This window comes from Triticum aestivum, chromosome 5A (assembly GCF_018294505.1).
Source record: "Triticum aestivum cultivar Chinese Spring chromosome 5A, IWGSC CS RefSeq v2.1, whole genome shotgun sequence".
Lineage (NCBI taxonomy): Eukaryota > Viridiplantae > Streptophyta > Magnoliopsida > Poales > Poaceae > Triticum > Triticum aestivum.
This window is the reverse complement of record NC_057806.1, coordinates 395,618,059-395,635,450: the sequence shown is the minus strand read 5'-3', so window position 1 is coordinate 395,635,450 and position 17,392 is coordinate 395,618,059. Positions and strand designations below refer to the sequence as shown.

The following is a 17,392-nucleotide window of genomic DNA, read 5'->3' as shown; positions in this document are numbered from 1 at the left end:
GCATGTCCTCGATCTCGAGGAGTTTTCCAACAGTGATGTTGAGAGTTTCAGCCTGCATTATATGCTCCTAGGTTATTACCACATCGCCCACCTCGGAAACGTAAACTGTTTGCCCACAATAATATTGGGCGCGCGTACTGTCACCTGTTGTTCGCGGCACAACAAGCGGGGGGATCGATTGTGCCGCCTGTTCTCCCAGCTGGGCAACGGTTTTCCCGCATTTCTTGACAGCTGCTTGTTGTTTGCTCGAGCTCGAGCTCGCCTTCTTCTGTAGACGTTGTCGATGTAACTTCCTGATGTGGCGCTCATAGTCTGTGTCAACGGGCTTAGGAGCTGGTGGTTGAGACATACGAATGAAGTGGTCAACTACTTCCACAGGCACTTTCTCCCTTGGCGGCGGTGGCGGTTTCGGTCCAAAATGGGCGTCGACTTCTGCTCGCACTATGACATTGGTTTGCTCCTCGGTCCTGTCGTAAGCCCTCTCAGGAAGAGGAGTAGTGAGGTTTGGACCATATTTATATCGCTTGCCTCCGCCTGTACTTCCTGTACTATGACCTCGACTCGTACCGCTACGCACCATAGCTGCGGGGTGTCTCTTCTGCGATTGCTGAGGCGGCGAAGACGGCTAACGGGGCTGAGTTGGACGAGGAGGAGTGGCCTGAAACTGTGCCGGACTTGTAGTGGCCTGAGGTTGTGCCGGACTTGGAGGAGGAGTGGACGTCTGACGCTGTGTCGGACTTGGAGGAGGAGTGGCCTGACACTTTGTCGGACTTGGAGGAGGAGGAGTGGCCTCACGCGTTGGTGGACTTGGAGGAGCGGGAGTCTGCTGCCTCGGTGGCGGACTTCGACGAGGAGTCGGGTGACGCGGTGTCGGTGGCCTTCAAAAGATGATGCAATCCTTTCTCCATAGGATGATACGATGTTTGGCATCTCCGAGTGTGTGCTCCTCGTCACCTCCAGGAATGTCAAGCTCTAGCCCCGAATATTGGTCCACCACCTCATCAACCACGACACGAGTATAGCCTGCTGGAATCGGGTTGCAATGGAAGGTTGCATCGAGGGAATTTGTATAAGCAATGCCGTCCGCCACCTTCAAGGATATGTTCTTAATTTTGAAGTGTAGCTCGCAGTTAGTGTTCTCCGTGATATCATTCACGGGGTATCTATCTAGCATTGCGTCAAACGGGGCGGAACCCACGCTGCTTCTCGGCATGGATGGGGCGGTGGTATCCAATGTTGGATCATCCGTTAGCTGCTGCAGCTGCTGAGACCCCCTTTGTTGGCTAAGTGAGTCGATCTGCTCCTGCTGCCGCTGGAATTTGATTGCCAAGTCCGCGTGCGCTGATTCTAGGCCTTGAAGGCTTTCATAGTCGAGCTTCCTCTGCTCCTCCTCCATCTTCCTCTTCTTCTCCTCCGCAATCTTCTTTCTCGCACGGGTTCTGTAGTCGGCGTTCCAGTCCGGAAACCCCTCATACCACGGAATAGCGCCCATGCCTCGTGTTCTTCCCGGGTGTTCAGGATTTCCCAGGGCACGCGTAAGCTCGTCGTTCTCTCTGTTGGGCTCGAACAACCCGGATCGAGCCTCTTCTATTGCAACAAGTAGCTTATCTTCGGCTCCGTCCAGACATGCCTTCTTGGAAACTTTGCCTGTCTTCGGGTCCAACTCCCCCCCATGCGCATAGAACCAAGTCCTGCACCTGGGGGGCCAGCTCAATGTTTCTGGAGTGACACTTGAATCCAGCATCTCTTTCTCAGACTTATCCCACTTAGGCATTCCCACCGCATAGCCACCTGGCCCCAGCTTATGGAACTTATCCTTTTTTGCGGCATTGGCCTTGTTTATTCTTGACCGTTCCTTAGATAATTCTGAATCCTTGAATTTCACGAAATCGTCCCAATGAGCACTTTGATTCTCTAGTGTTCCCTCGAATACTGAAGTCTTCCTTCCTCCCTTGACGTACTTGTCCCATTCACGATTCTTGTGGTTCTTGAATGCAACCGCCATCTTCCTAAGAGCAGCGTCCTTGACTTTCTGCACATTTGCTTCTGTGAAATGATCTGGTAGGGTGAAATGTTCCATGAGAGTATCCCAAAGCAGACTTTTTTGTCTGTCGTCGACAAAAGTAAGATCTGGACGTGGCTTTGCTGGCTTTCTCCATTCTTGAAGGGAGATCGGGAGTTGGTCCTTCACAAGAACTGCGCACCGACGAACGAACTTGTCCGCAATATTCTTAGGCGCTAATGGTTCGTCATTAGGTTTGATTGCCTCGATATTATACTTTATGCCCTCCTTCAACTTTTTGTTCGGGCCTCGTTTCGTCCTGTTGCCTGAAGATTTGCTCGATCCGGATGGCTAAAAGAAGAAAGATCGATTCGTTAATATATCTTCAACTCATTTAAAACATGTGATGATCACCAGATGCCTGCTTATATAAATATATATACATCTCCAACATAATCATAGTTCATGACTTCATCAATTCGGTCGTCGCGATCGAATATCATATCACCCTCTCCGGTTTGTTTAGAAATTCGGAGCCGTCATAATCTTCTTCATTCTGATCATCATCTGGCCCGCGTATTATATTGAACATGGTCTGTTCTCCCTCTCTGTTGGTATTGTCCGCCATAGCTTTTATTTAACTATGCCAAAAGAAATATAAAACAATTTAGTATTCAAATTACATCGTCTTGAATAATAGATATAATCTCGAATACATCGTCTTGAATTATAGATATAATCTCGAATACATCGTCTCGAATAATAGATATAATCTCGAATACATCGTCTCGAATAATAGATATAATCTCGAATACATCGTCTCGAATAATATATAATCTCGAATACATCGCCTTGAATATTATATATCGAGGACGTCACTGGCTAGGTAGCTAATAAAGATCGAATACTACAGAAGAATCTAGGACACTCGCGGTTCCTGCGGCGCGGGCGGTGGACACCCAAAGAGAAGGAACCCTCACAGGATCATAGCTGAAGTGAGATCCCTGAAGAAACTGCCAGGTATTAAAGAACCTGCCGCCCTCTAACGCAACCATGTAGCGATGAACGTGCTCGTCCTCCTCCCTGACACGACGACGTACCACCTCCGGCGGGGCCGGCTCCCTCCGCACCGAAACTGGCTCACGCGAACGCCACCAAATGAGATCAGGCTCGACGACGGGACCCGGGGCCGGGTTCCTCATCAAGCGGCGCGCCCCTCCAGGCAGCACCTCCCAGTGCCAGCCCGGCGGAGCCCAGTCCCGGACATGGGTCAGTCGGACATCGTCGCGGACGGGTCGACGGCGAGGATGCGGGTCGGGCATCGTCGAGAACAAATACTAGCTATATGCCCGCAAAAAGTAACATTTTTTTAATGATTGGATTTTGATAACTAAAATTTCTAACATTTCTATATAACTAACATTTCTATAACATTTCTAATATTTCTAGAACTAAAAAAGAGAAAACTTTCTAACTTTTTTATAACTATTTCTATAACTAAAAAACAGAAAAATTTCTAACAATTCTAACTTTTTTATAACTATTTCTATAACTAAAAAACAGAAAAATTTCTAACAATTCTAACTATTCTAACAATTCTAACATTTCTAACTATTTCTAAAAAACAGAAAAATTTCTAACAATTCTTACTTTTTTATAACTATTTCTATAACTAAAAAACAGAAAAATTTCTAACAATTCTAACATTTCTAACTATTCTAACAATTCTAACATTTCTAACTATTCTAACAATTCTAACATTTCTAACTATTTCTAAAAACAAAAAAATTTCTAACAATTTCTAAAAAACAGAAAAATTTCTAACTATTTGTATAACTAAAAAACAAAATATGTATGTGTGTGTGTGTGCGCTCACCGGCGAGGCGAGAGGCGACGGGGGGCGGCGACGGGGACGGCGACGGGCGCGGCGACGACGGGGATGACGACGACGGGGACAGGGACGGGGCAGTGATGACGGGGACGGGGACGTACGGGCCGGGGCGGCGACGACGAGGGGACGTACGGGGCGGCGACGACGGGGACGGGGACGACGCGGGACGGGCCGGGACGAGGCGGCGGTGACAACGGGGACGACGGGGACGGGGACGACGGGGCGGCGACGATGGGGACGGGGCGGCAACGGGGGCAGCGATGAGGGATGGAGACGTACGGGGGGCACGGCGGGCGACGGTGCAGAGGAGAAGAAGCAGATGAGAAACTGAAATTTTCGTAAGTGTTGTTTATATAGGAGGGGCCTTTAGTACCGGTTGGAGCCACCAACCGGTACTAAAGGCCTATTTTGGCCAAGCCAAGCGGCGGGAAGCGACCCCCTTTAGTACCGGGTGGTGGCTCCAACCGGTACTAAAGGGCGCTGGCGCAGGTGCGGTGCGGCAAGTTTAGTCCCACCTCGCTAGCCGAGGGGCGACCGCACTGGTTTATAAACCCCCGTGCGGTAGCTCTCTCGAGCTCCTCTCCAAAGCAGGCCTATTGGGCCTACATGTTCTGTGCTGCCCTGTTGGCCTACTGGGCCTATGCGGGCCTGCATCCTGGCCCAACAACAGGTTAGGTTTCTAGTCGTATGCCGGCCGCTTTGGCCTAGTAGGCGGGCTTTTTTTATTTTTTTGCTTTATTTATTTTTGAGTTTTTTTTTGTGTATTTAGAGTTTCTTTGTGAATATTTTTGCTTTAGGTACAAAAAATTACAAACTTTCTGTTAGTGCCCGTAGTTTTCAAATTTGAATAGTTTAAATTTTGAATTATTTGAAATTAGTATGAATCACTAGTTTATGAATAACTTAACTTTAAAAATCAGTAAAAGCATGAAAGAATTTATTTGCACATAAAATTTCTTCGCGTTTCAAATGCCGAAACACATAATTAACTACCCTAACTATTACAGAGATTCCCTTCTGGGTGTGAAACACAGAAGAAAGTGATGATAGTGAAGCCGATCACATCCCAGATCTTTGGGTGTGAAATTTTTTCTTCGCGTGTATCCCTTTGCGCCGTAACCATGGAAAATTTTCATCATTTAACGGGATGCTCGGGTCAATATTCACTGTGAATGGAGCAATTTCATCAAACTTTTCATAATCTTCTGACTTGTCTGTCTTGTCATCCACTCCCACGATGTTTCTCTTCCCAGAAAGAACTATGTGCCGCTTTGGCTCATCGTACGATGCATTCGCTTCCTTATATTTTCTTTTTCTTGGCTTGGTAGACATGTCCTTCACATAGAAAACCTGTGCTACATCATTGGCTAGGACGAATGGTTCGTCTGCATACCTAAGATTGTTGAGATCCACTGTTGTCATTCCGTACTGTGGGTCTTCCGTTACCCCGCCTCGTGTCATATTGACCCATTTGCACCGAAAAAAGGGACCTTCAAACCACGTCGATAGTCAAGTTCCCATATGTCCTGTATATAACCATAATATGTTTTCTTTCCCGTCTTGGTTTCTGCATCAAAGCGGACACCACTGTTTTGGTTGGTGCTCTTCTTATCTTGGGCTATCGTGTAAAATGTATTACCATTTTTCTCGTACCCTTTGAAAGTCATTATATTCGAAGATGGTAACTGGGACAGCAAGTACAGGTCATCTTCAATAGAGGTGTCATGCATGGTACGTGTCTGCAACCAGCTGGCGAAACTCCTGGTTTGTTCACGTGTAATCCAGTCATCAGACCGCTCCGGGTGTTTGGAGCGTAGCAAATTCTTGTGTTCATCCATATACGGAGCCACCAAGACGGAATTCTGTAGAACTGTGTAGTATGCTTCAGTAAAAGAATGTCTGTCCATACATATTATTTGTTCCCCTCCTAGCGTGCCTTTTCCATCCAGTCTGCCCTTATGCCGCGATTCAGGAACACCAATCGGCTTAAGGTCAGGAATAAAGTCAATACAAAACTCAATGACCTTCTCATTTTGACGGCCCTTGGAGATGCTTCCTTCTGGCCTAGCACGGTTATGAACATATTTCTTTAATACTCTCATGAACCTCTCAAAGGGGAACATATTGTGTAGAAATACAGGACCCAAAATGTTAATCTCTTCGCATAGGTGAACTAGGACGTGCGTCATGATGTTGAAGAAGGATGATGGGAACACCAACTCGAAACTGACAAGACATTGCACCAAATCATTCTCTAACCTTGGTATGATTTCTGGATCGATTATCTTCTGAGAGATTGCATTGAGAAATGCACATAGCTTCACAATGGCTAATCGAACGTTTTCCGGTAGAAGCCCCCTCAATGCAACCGGAAGCAGTTGCGTCATAATCACGTGGCAGTCATGAGACTTTAGGTTCTGGAATTTTTTCTCTGCCATGTTTATTATTCCCTTTATATTCGACGAGAAGCCAGACGGTACCTTAATACTGAGCAGGCATTCAAAGAAGATTTCCTTCTCTTCTTTGGTAAGAGCGTAGCTTGCATGACCCTGATGTATGCCGTCTTTTCTGTGCATACGTTGCTGGTCCTCTCGTGCCTCAGGTATATCTTTTGTTTTCCCATACACGCCCAAGAAGCCAAGCAGGGTCACACAAAGATTCTTCGTCACGTGCATCACGTCGATTGTGGAGCGGACCTCTAGGTCTTTCTAATAGGGCAGGTCCCAAAATATAGATTTCTTCTTCCACATGGGTGCGCGTCCGTCAGCGTCATTCGGAACAGGTTGTCCACCAGGACCCTTTCCAAAGACCACCTTCAAATCCTTGACCATATCATGTACATCAGCACCAGTACGGTGGCGAGGCTTCGTCCGGTGATCCGCCTCACCTTTGAAATGCTTGCCTTTCTTTCTTACAGGATGCCTGCTCGGAATAAATCGACGATGTCCCAGGTACACATTCTTCTTACAATTAGCCAAATATATATTGTCGGTATCGTCCAAACAGTGCGTGCATGTGTGGTATCCCTTATTTGTCTGTCCTGAAAGGTTACTGAGAGCAGGCCAATCATTGATGGTCACGAACAGCAACGCCTTTAGGTCAAATTCTTCCCCCATGTGCTCATCCCACGCACGTACACCTGTTCCATTCCATAGTTGTAAGAGTTCTTCAACTAATGGCCTTGGGTACACATCAATGTCGTTGTCGGGTTGTTTAGGGCCTTGGATGAGCACTGGCATCATAATGAACTTCCGCTTCATGCACAACCAAGGAGGAAGGTTATACAAACATAGAGTCACAGGCCAGGTGCTATGGTTTCTGCTCTTCTCCCCAAAAGGATTAATGCCATCTGCGCTTAGACCAAACCATACGCTCCTTGCGTCGTCTGCAAACTCCTTCCCGTACTTTCTTTCGATTTTTCTCCACTGTGACCCGTCAGCGGGTACTCTCAACTTTCCGTCTTTCTAACGGTCGTCTCTGTGCCATTGCATCGCCTTGGCATGCTCTTTGTTTTGGAACAAACGTTTCAACCGTGGTATTATAGGAGCATACCACATCACCTTGGCAGGAATCTTCTTCCTGGGGCGCTCGCCCTCGATATCACCAGGGTCATCGCGGCTGATCTTATAGCACAATTCACCACATACCGGGCAAGCGTTCAAATCCTCGTACTCACCGCGGTAGAGGATGCAATCATTAGGGCATGCATGTATCTTCTGCACCTCTAACCCTAGAGGGCAGACAGCCTTCTTTGCTTCGTACGTACTCTCAGGCAATTCGTTGTCCTTTGGAAGCATATCCTTTATCATTACCAGCAACTTTCCAAATCCCTTGTCAGATACACCATTCTCTGTCTTCCATTGCAGCAATTCCAGTGTGGTGCCCAGCTTTTTCTTGTCACCTACGCAATTCGGGTACAACAATTTTTTGTGATCCTCTAACATGCGCTGCAACTTCTTCTTCTCCAAATCATTTGCGTAGTTTCTCTTTGCATCGGCAATGCCCCGACCTAGATCATCAACGGGCTCATCTGATGCCTCTTCTTCAGTTTCTTCCCGCATTGCCAGCTCAGCTTCTTCCCGCATTACCGGCTCAGCTTCTTCCCCTATTGTTGTATCATCGTATTCAGGGAACCCATGGCCAGGATAGATGTCGCCGTCCTCTTCTTCTTCATTGTCTTCCATCATAACCCCTCTTTCTTCGTGCTTGGTCCAAACATTATAGTGGGGCATGAAACTGGACTTAAACATGTGGACGTAAATGGTTCTTGACGTAGAGTAATTATGACCATTCTTACAGCGAGCACATGGACAAGGCATAAAACCATCCGCCCGCTTGTTTGCCTCAGCCGCAAGCAGAAAAGTATGCACGCCCTCAATGAACTGGGGAGAGCATCGGTCATCGTACATCCATTGCCGGCTCATCTTCATTACACAACACCGAATAGACCAAATTAATACAAGTTCATACATAAAGTTCATACAACACTTAAATGCAACAAACAAATAACTCTCTGGCTAAAGCATTTAAATGCAACAACAAATACGATCAAGATCGTAACTAAGGTAACAATGGATCCAACAGTATAATGATACCAAGCCTCACCATCGATGGCATATTTTCTAATCTTTCTAATCTTCAAGCGCATTTTCTCCATCTTGATCTTGTGATCATCGACGACATCAGCAACATGCAACTCCAATTCCATCTTCTCCCGCTCAATTCTTTTCAATTTTTCTTTCAAGTACTCGTTTTCTCTTTCAACTAAATTTAACCTCTCGACAATAGGGTCGGTTGGAATTTCCGGTTCACATACCTCCTAGAAAAAATTTCTATGTCAACTTGATGGGCATAATTTGTCATAAACACGAAATGCAACTAGTTTTAAAAGAGAATATATATACCACATCCGAATCATAACAAGGACGAGGGCCGACGGGACGAATATCAAAACCATGGCACTATATGTATAACAAACAACGTACGGGTAAGATAATTATACGAGTAACTATATATCCAAATCACACAAACATCAATTTTTATATAAAATTTCATGAACAAGAGGCTCACCACAAGGTGGTGCCGACGACGGGACGGTGCGGGCGATCGACGGTGGTTGCGATGGAGATTTAGAAGGCACTAAGTAAACCACACCTATATATGCAAACTAAGTGTTATTTTGACATCAAATTGCATATAAATCAAATACTAGCACATATATATATATATCCTCCCAAATTATTAAACTCATAAATTAATCACTATATAAAGCATTGCAAGAGCTACTCTAGCAATGAGAGATGAAAGGACAAAGTTGCTAACCTTTGTGATCATTTGAATGGATGGGGGCCTTCAAATCTTGACAAATTTTGGGCAAAATGTGTGATGAGCTCGAGAGGAAGAGGGGAAGAACAGAGAGGAGAGGGGAAAGGAGAAGAACAGAGCGAGCTTGGGTGGACGAAGGGTTTATGTAGGACAACCTTTAGTACCGGTTCGTGCCAAGAACCGGTACTAAAGGGGCTGGAGGGGCCCCAGTCTAACAACATCCTGCCACCACTCTCATTAGTACCGGTTCGTGGCACGACCCGGTGCTAAAGGTTCGCCACGAACCGGTACTAATGAAAGCGGCCCGGCTAGCCGTTGGAACCGGCACTAATGTATACATTAGTGCCGGCTCAAATACAAACCGGCACTAATGTGCTTCACGTTTGACCCTTTTTCTACTAGTGGCAATAATGAGCTTCTTGCAAACAACAACAACTACATCTTTCAATCCCAAACAAGTTAGGATAGGCTAGATTCCCTAAAAAGTAGGGATGGGCTAGGGTTAAAACTCATAAGATCTTGAACTCTAGTTATGATAGTTATGATTCTAGCACGTGGATAGCTAACTTTCACTTGACCCAGTCCATGGCTAGTTCTTTGATGATATTCGAGCCCTTCAAGTCTTAAATAAGGGACTCCTCACATGCAGTGTTTTTTGAAGATGGATCAGGTGATATGGTTGCAGTCGTCCGAGATTCGAGAGGTCATGTTGCGGGGGTAGACGAGTTGATCCATCAAGTGCATGATGCAGCCTCGGCAGAAGTAATGGTAGTTAAGTGTGGCCTACAATTGACTCTTGATATTGCATGTTCTCGTGTACTCATGGAAACAAATTGCCCTAAGATTGTTCAAGCATGCAAAGGAGATACTGACATCTGAGCTCCATACTCAGCGATCTTGGTGAATTGTTTTGATTTAGCACATGTACTATCGTTGCAAAAATTTCAACATTGCCCTAGGAAGCAAATAGGTTGGCACACCTACTAGCTAGACATGTTTATCCCCAATTGTCTTATTTATGGGATAATGAATCTCCAGATTTCTTATTACCGCATGTACTCAATGATGTAACTCTTTCATCCTTGGAATAAAGTTCCAACAGGTTTTCCCTAAAAAAAATCTCTCTTGACATTATCGGCAAACATTATCCTTCTGCTATGCATCGACGCTTCTGGAGGCCCACGTTGTATATACCCAAACCATCTTAGAGGATATTGGACATGTTTCTCTTCAATTGGTGTGAACCCACGACTCTATCGCATATATCAACATTTCAGACCCGATTTTTTCTTGTGTGGTCACACATCCATCTCAGCATGTGCATATTTGCTACACCTAACAGTTGGACATGTCACCTTTTAGTTGGCCAACATAATATCCCGGGTCGAATCGATGTCCTATAGAATGTCTTTTAGCTTTTGTGAAATTCTCATGTCTCATAGGACACACGAAGCTTGGCGCCACTTCGTCATCCATCCGACTTTGATTCCATGGCTCACATGTTCATCGATATTACCATTCTTGTGCAACAATGAACCAATATATCGAAAGGTGTCTTCTTAGTCCATCAAGGATGACCTCCTTCTCCTCGTGCCTAATAGTACTGAAAATGTACCTCTTGTACTTAGTTTAAGTTCTAGTAAGCCTAAAATCTTTGGATTCTAATATTTGTCTCCACAATTCTAACTTCCTATATTAATTGTTGTCCTACTATCGTCGGCTAGCATCACATCATCTACAAAGAGCATACACCATGAAATATCTCTGATATATGCCCAATGATCTGATCCATCACCAAGGCAAAAAAGATAAGGGCTCAAAGTTGACCCTTGGTGCATGCCTATTTTAATTGGAAAGGATCAGTGTTGACATCACTTGTATGAACAATTGTCACAATATTATGATACATATCCTTGACGAGGTTAATGTACTACCTCTATCCGGGTTTATTAGTCCCCCTCTTATTCTGGGCTAAAGTTTGACCAACAAATTTAACAAATAAAATCTAATTACATGTCATAAAAATCACACCTTCGAAAAGCTCTTTCAAATACAAATCCAACAGTGTACTTTTTGTAGCATATATTCTATATCTTTTTAGTCATGAATCCACGCCCGAACCCTTGTTTCACTCACACTTTGCTTTGCGGTCTTCTTTGTCACCTTGTATTTCTTTATGTTGACTCTTATCCAGGTATAGGTGCTAAAAATTCTTTTTTTCCTGCTTAATAGTTGTTTTGACATCATTTTTCCATAACCAAGTGTCTTTAGCTTCGTTTCGACTTCCCCTAGTCGCCCCAAACTTCTATGAAACCACCTTATGAACGCAAGTCGTCATGTTCATCCACATATTGTTTGTGTCATCCCCTTCCTCCCAAGATATATCCTTAATAACTCTCTCCTTGAAAGCCTGAGCTCCCCCCCCCCCTCCCTTGAGCTTCCACTACTTGTCGTAGCAACTTTGACCATCGAGAAGCGAAAGTCCACCACCACAAGGTTATGTTGAGGGACAACACTCTCTTTAGGTACCACCTTACAATCTAGGCAAGCACGCATGTCTTCTCTTCTCAAGTGGAAAAAATCAATCAGGTTAGTGTTGACCACTACTAACACTCAGTAGTTGGGATTCTCTCTTTTTAAAGAGGGTGTTAATACGATCATGCTGTAGGGTAAATCAAAGATTAAGGCTTCATCTCCTTCTTTTTGACAGGCATTTCCTCTTTTATTCAGTCATAAGGATCGTAGTATTGTTTACAATAGGAGGAATAACCGCATTTGGAGTGGTGTCCATCCAGAGATTTGGATGAGAGGATCTAGTTATCCTAGCCAGTTCATAAACTGCTTGATTTCTTTCTCTATTACAATGACATGAGTAAGGTCAAGTGACATAAAAAGATAGTCATCAATCAAAGATGGCAAAAGCTATTGAAGAAGAGTAACCATCAATTAGGGCAGTAACAACCTCAGCATACCAGAGTTAGACCTCGTCGATCTTACTGTATCCAACTGTACGCGCAAGGTTCATTCCAAACCTCACTGCAACTGCCTCCGTTGTGAATGAGTCAAAGCAACTATCAATCTTTTCAGTGAGGCTACAATGAACTTTCCATGATGATCTCGAATGACTGCTCCAACCATCCCCTGGAGCGTGTCCACATCAAAACCCGCATCCATGTTTAATTTAATGTAGCCATGTCTTTGTCTCAACCAAGCATCCGATCACACTTTGGCCTTCTCACTATATAAAATTAATATGCTGGTGAGATTTAGAAGCGTCCTCTCCTTGGTTCATGCTTTCGTAACCACAGCCCTATTCACCCCTTCAAAATCTATGATAGACGTACCCATGTGGCCACGTGGCCATTGAGGTCTTCTCAATTCACAACCTATGATAGACGTACCACATGGCCAATGATGTCCTCCTATGATGGGCTTCTCGCCAATAGGTCCACTGCCGATTTGCCAAAACTCCAAAGTAAGCAAGGATCCCATGTAGACATTTCCATGCAATTTTTTCTTTTCATTTTTTCCTGTAGGGAACACCGGTTAATGGTATTAGTTCCCACTCCATGTGATGTCACTTACGCCTTCAACATGTATAAGCAGTTTTTCGTCCCAGATGAACATCTATTACAAATTTATGACGAAAGCCGGATCATGATGGAGGGTGCGTCATAGATGTACATCTATGACAATAGATTTCTTGTTTGTTTGTTTTTTTGTTGTTCTAGAGTTCAAACAAAGAAGGGAGAGGAAAGCGGTACAGACTCAAATGGCAGGTTGAAAAAAAAAGGCTGGATTCAACCATCAACTGCCCAGTTTCCTCATCAATGAAAATTTCTTGTGACTGTCCGATTCTCATTTCTTGTAGTTATACCTGACCAACCTACGTACGGTCAGCTACAAAACCACGAATCCGCAGCAGGTTTTCGATCATGGCCCGGCTCACCTGTTGGGGACACGCTAGGACTTGTCTCAGTGGCTTAGCTTAAGAAGTCATGGACATCAGGCATGCATCATCAACCTCCAAGAGATAGGTGGCTTGAGCATGTTGTCATTCAGCAGGATCAAACTCGTGGAACCCTTGCTTAAAATCATCCACCATCTTAACTTCTTCTTCCTTGGAAAGCTTACAGTTCCTCCAGTCTGCACGGTCTGCCATGCTTAACAATCCCGCCAATACCTGTCACAAGTACATGGAAAGACTCAGCTGCAGCTGTAGGATCGCACTCGTGTATTGGTCAAACATCAATTTCAGGCATCGCCTTGTAGGCGAGTTATGCCTTGGGATTAACCAAGTAAGTTACTGAAGTATGTCTTAAGATTGACAAAGTTAGGTTGCTGAGGTATCAGGTTATCATCTGAAACTAAAAAATGGATCAATAATCATCTCTGACATACCTCACGTCCAAACTGGGCAGGGAACTTCTCACCACTGTCAATTATATGCAAGAGTAGTGTGCCATCAGGGAGCTCTACATAAAACAAGCCCGATTTGCCGTCATACTGCGACCTTAACAGTTCTCTACCTTGGTTAGCATCACCATCTGTCATAAGCCAAAACAAAAAGGAGCTTAGCAATAGAATACATGCACAAACTTTTTATTTTAAAAGAAAGGATATACAGCTATAGTTTACTTGTGATCAGAGTTAAGACCATTTAATCGATAGAACAAGCTGAAAAGGCTATTTACAAAGGACAATGATTTGCAACCCATTAATTTCAGTTATCTAATCCCCAGAACAATGACTTGACATGAGACCGAGATCAACCTATGTTTACAATTCGAAGGCTTTCTGAAAGTAGCAGTATCATATGTAGAAGTAATATTGGCATCACAATAAGAAAATGCCGCCCGATAGGAAAATTGGTGGAAAGATCAATATGTTTCTGGAAGTTTCTTAAACAGGAAATAATGACGAGTAGGTAACCAGGACAAGGCATGTATCTTGCTGCATGGATTGAAAGAATGTGCCTATGTTTGTGTCTTTCCTTTACATTAAGTCGGGCCATATAAAAAAATTACATAATGGCGCACCTGGATTCACAACAGAAAATTCAAATCCCAGTCGTTGGGCTGCTAGGTGAAAGATCTTCTTAACATTAGCTGCCTTTGACAATGGTACAGGGACAGCCTTCACAAAGAAATTTGGTCGATTAATATCCAATGTAACAAAAAATGAAATGCATGGAACAAATCATACTACAGAGGTATCCTTACCTGAAGGTTTGCATGGCGAGACTGCTGTGAAACCCACTCAAAATATACTGCTGCTCTTCCTCGTTTCTCAAAATACTTGCCCAGTGAATCCTTATATCTCCTGAGCTCTGCCTCAGGTTCCACAGGCATCGCTATTGTAGTAGGGAAGTGTTCAACCGGTATCACTAGAACGTGGTCCGGAACAAGTGGTCCCTTTGCAAGCGCACAGTAGTAACCATCTCCGATACTAATAACAAGATGTGACTCGACATCTGGACTTGACAAACAGAACCAGCAACTGCTCTCAACACGTCGTCGTTCACTATAGTTAACAAAATTATAGGATGAGTACCACAACTGATTACTGAATGCATGAGAGAGAGAGAGAGAGAGAGATTCGGATAACTCCTCTCACCTACGGGGTTTTGCATCCCTTGCAGCAGCCTCTTCAGTAAGGCTGTGAGCAAACCTGCATTCAGGGCCCCTCTCACATTTTCCCTTGTTTAAAAAATCAAAACAGACATTTCTCTGACAGTGTTCCCTGGCTTCTTCATCGTGCCTGAAGTTGCATTTACTCCCTCGAGGACAGGACCCTGAGGATGTATATTTGAAACACAATAGACTTCCATCAGTTTGCCCTTGTCGTTGCCGCTTGACATCATAACGCCAATATTGCAAATCCGTGCTTTCAGCAGGACGCTTTGGAGTATCTTCAGCATGAACAGATTTTGCTGGAGCAGCATATGGTGATAAAGTAGCATTTGGAGGTCTCGCATGAATATCAGCACTGGACATGGTGGATGCTGGAGTAGGAGAAATCGCATGAATAAATTTCTGAAAAGTATATGCAATAAGGAGTAGCCAATTAATGACTTGATAGTTAAACAGGTTATCAGTGCAGCAGCACATTTACACTGGAAAAATATATTATAACAGAAGATTTACATAACTTAAGTTAACAGCAGCACGAGATATATGTGAACAAAAGAATGGATCTTATTTTTGAAACTGAATGGCAGGAGGAAAAGTCTTAAACCGTGAAAGCAATAAAGGGCAGAATGTAGTGGCATAACAGAAGTATACACGGAAAAGTATTTCAGGACAAGTTGACTTTGTTAAGTATAAGTATACCTGCTTCTCTTTGTTACCCACATTAGCAAGTCCAATGAAACGGGTAACATGGGGAGAGGAATCATTCACATAAGGTTCCCTTGCATAAAATACACCTTTAGTACCTGCAATGTGATATCTGCAAGAAACAAATCATGTCACGTATTTTGGGAATTTGGCACACTTCTGTTTTCTGGTTTAAAATAAAAAAGGGAAAAGATAGGATGGTGGCATAGAATCTCAGTGTATGATATCAACATTTACAAAAATTCAAATTAGTTTCAAGGAGGCGCTAGCCTCAACAATTAAGCTACTATATGAGTCTAGAAACCAAACCTTGGCTTAATCTCAGCAACCAATTCGGCAACAACAGGATCATACCCCTGAGGATCTAAGACCTGAGGAGGCACCTTAGAAGTATCAGCGCCATCCACCACTCCAGCTGGCCATTCGTTAGTACATCTCATAATCGTCAAGGGAACCAATTATGCATGATTGATGCTTTCAAAATTGACAATAAAAAATTTCTTGGTATTAACACTCGTAGATATTTAAAAGAATGTTAAAATGGAACAAAGGATATGTCAAGAACAAATCAACAATTCCTGGCTCTTCGGCAAGAGCCCGCAGGGCATCAACATCATCCTGGCTGTAGCAGCCAGGCCCTCCTAACCCTTTCCTTCCGGACAAGTAAGCCACCGATAAACCTATGAACAGAAGGGGAAAGCAATCAATGGCAATTAAAACAAGCATGCCATACAAATGATCTCATATGCTCGTTGTCAGGTAAATCAGCTCACATTGTCACATGAAATGGTTTATCAGCTAGGAGTACAAAAATGTAGCAAGTGAGCACGACTCTTGCTGAAGTAATCTACTGATAGCTCGGTTAACCAAACAAATTAGGGAGAGACCGTGGAGGTTGAAGAGGGCGCTGCCCTTGAGCCAGAATAGGTTGGGGCATATCTCGATGCCACCGGGGTTGAATCCTCGGGCGTCGGCAGCAGCCTTCGAGAGGAGGCGAGGCGCAGTGGGGCCGTAGTCGCCGGTGAAGTAGGTCGGGATGGGCACGGCGGCCCGTCCCTCCAGATAGTCCGCGACGTCCCCCGGCGGGCTGTCCCCCTCGGCGGCCTCGGGCGGGAAGAACTGCCCCACACAGAGCAGCGCGTGGAACGGCCCCGTCGACTGGTTCACCTGGGGCGCACGGATACACGAATGAGAAGACGAAACCAGCTAAAATGCCAGGTTAGGGAGCGGAGGATACCGATTTGACGCGCTTGAAGAGCTGGTGCAGGCGGCCGTGGGCATCGCCGGCGAGGAGGATCCGCGGCGGCGCCGGTGACGGGGCGGCGGCCATGAGGGGTTTGAGCAGGTTTTTCCTTGCAGCGGAGGGTGGGGGAAGAGACTTCTCGATCTGTGGCCGCTTCGAGCTAGGCCCGTTACGGTTCAGGTCATCTCCCAGTGTGGCCTGGCCCGTTACGGTTCAGGTCATCTCCCGTGTGGCTGGCCCGTTACGGTTCAGGTCATCTCCCCGTGTGGCTGGCCCGTTACGGCTAGGCTCCAATTGTGATTTGACTTCTGAAAAATTCACCATTTGGACTTGGTAATTTCCTTTTCCTTCAAAACTAAGGCAAAACAGTTACCAAGATCCTTTGGGTGTCTCTCTTAGGAAAAACATTTACCTGTTGTATTACTCCCTTCCTCTGGGTTTATTAGACCTCTCTTGTTTTGGATCAAACCTTGACCTTAGATTTAACAAGCAAAATATAAGTTACATACCAAAAAACAATATTATTGAAAACTTTCTTTCAAATACAAATCCAACAATACAATTTTTGTGAGATACAACTTATATTTTGTTAG

The 17,392-nt window shown here is 44.6% G+C and overlaps 1 protein-coding gene across 1 annotated transcript; it reads right to left on the bottom strand.

Moving 5' to 3' along the window:
- Window positions 1-12,876: 12,876 nt before the first annotated feature.
- LOC123103592 (zinc finger CCCH domain-containing protein 59) lies at window positions 12,877-16,965 on the bottom strand. The gene is made up of 10 exons (XM_044525232.1): window positions 16,794-16,965; window positions 16,444-16,723; window positions 16,113-16,236; window positions 15,866-15,985; window positions 15,551-15,668; window positions 14,835-15,253; window positions 14,441-14,741; window positions 14,258-14,354; window positions 13,620-13,765; window positions 12,877-13,401 (listed from the first exon to the last, which is right to left on the bottom strand). The coding sequence occupies exons 1-10, from the start codon at window positions 16,884-16,886 to the stop codon at window positions 13,273-13,275; spliced, it is 1,827 nt and encodes a 608-aa protein (XP_044381167.1). The 5' UTR covers window positions 16,887-16,965; the 3' UTR covers window positions 12,877-13,272.
- Window positions 16,966-17,392: the final 427 nt, after the last annotated feature.

Bases quoted from the DNA above. Each gene is read 5' to 3' on its own strand.
- LOC123103592 (XM_044525232.1), bottom strand. From the start codon at position 16,886: ATGGCCGCCGCCCCGTCACCGGCGCCGCCGCGGATCCTCCTCGCCGGC. The intron at 16,724-16,793 runs GTATCCTCCGCT...CGTGCGCCCCAG, and splicing joins TCTTCAAGCGCGTCAAATCG to GTGAACCAGTCGACGGGGCC. The intron at 13,766-14,257 runs GTGCGCCATTAT...GGCTTATGACAG, and splicing joins ATTTTCTGTTGTGAATCCAG to ATGGTGATGCTAACCAAGGT.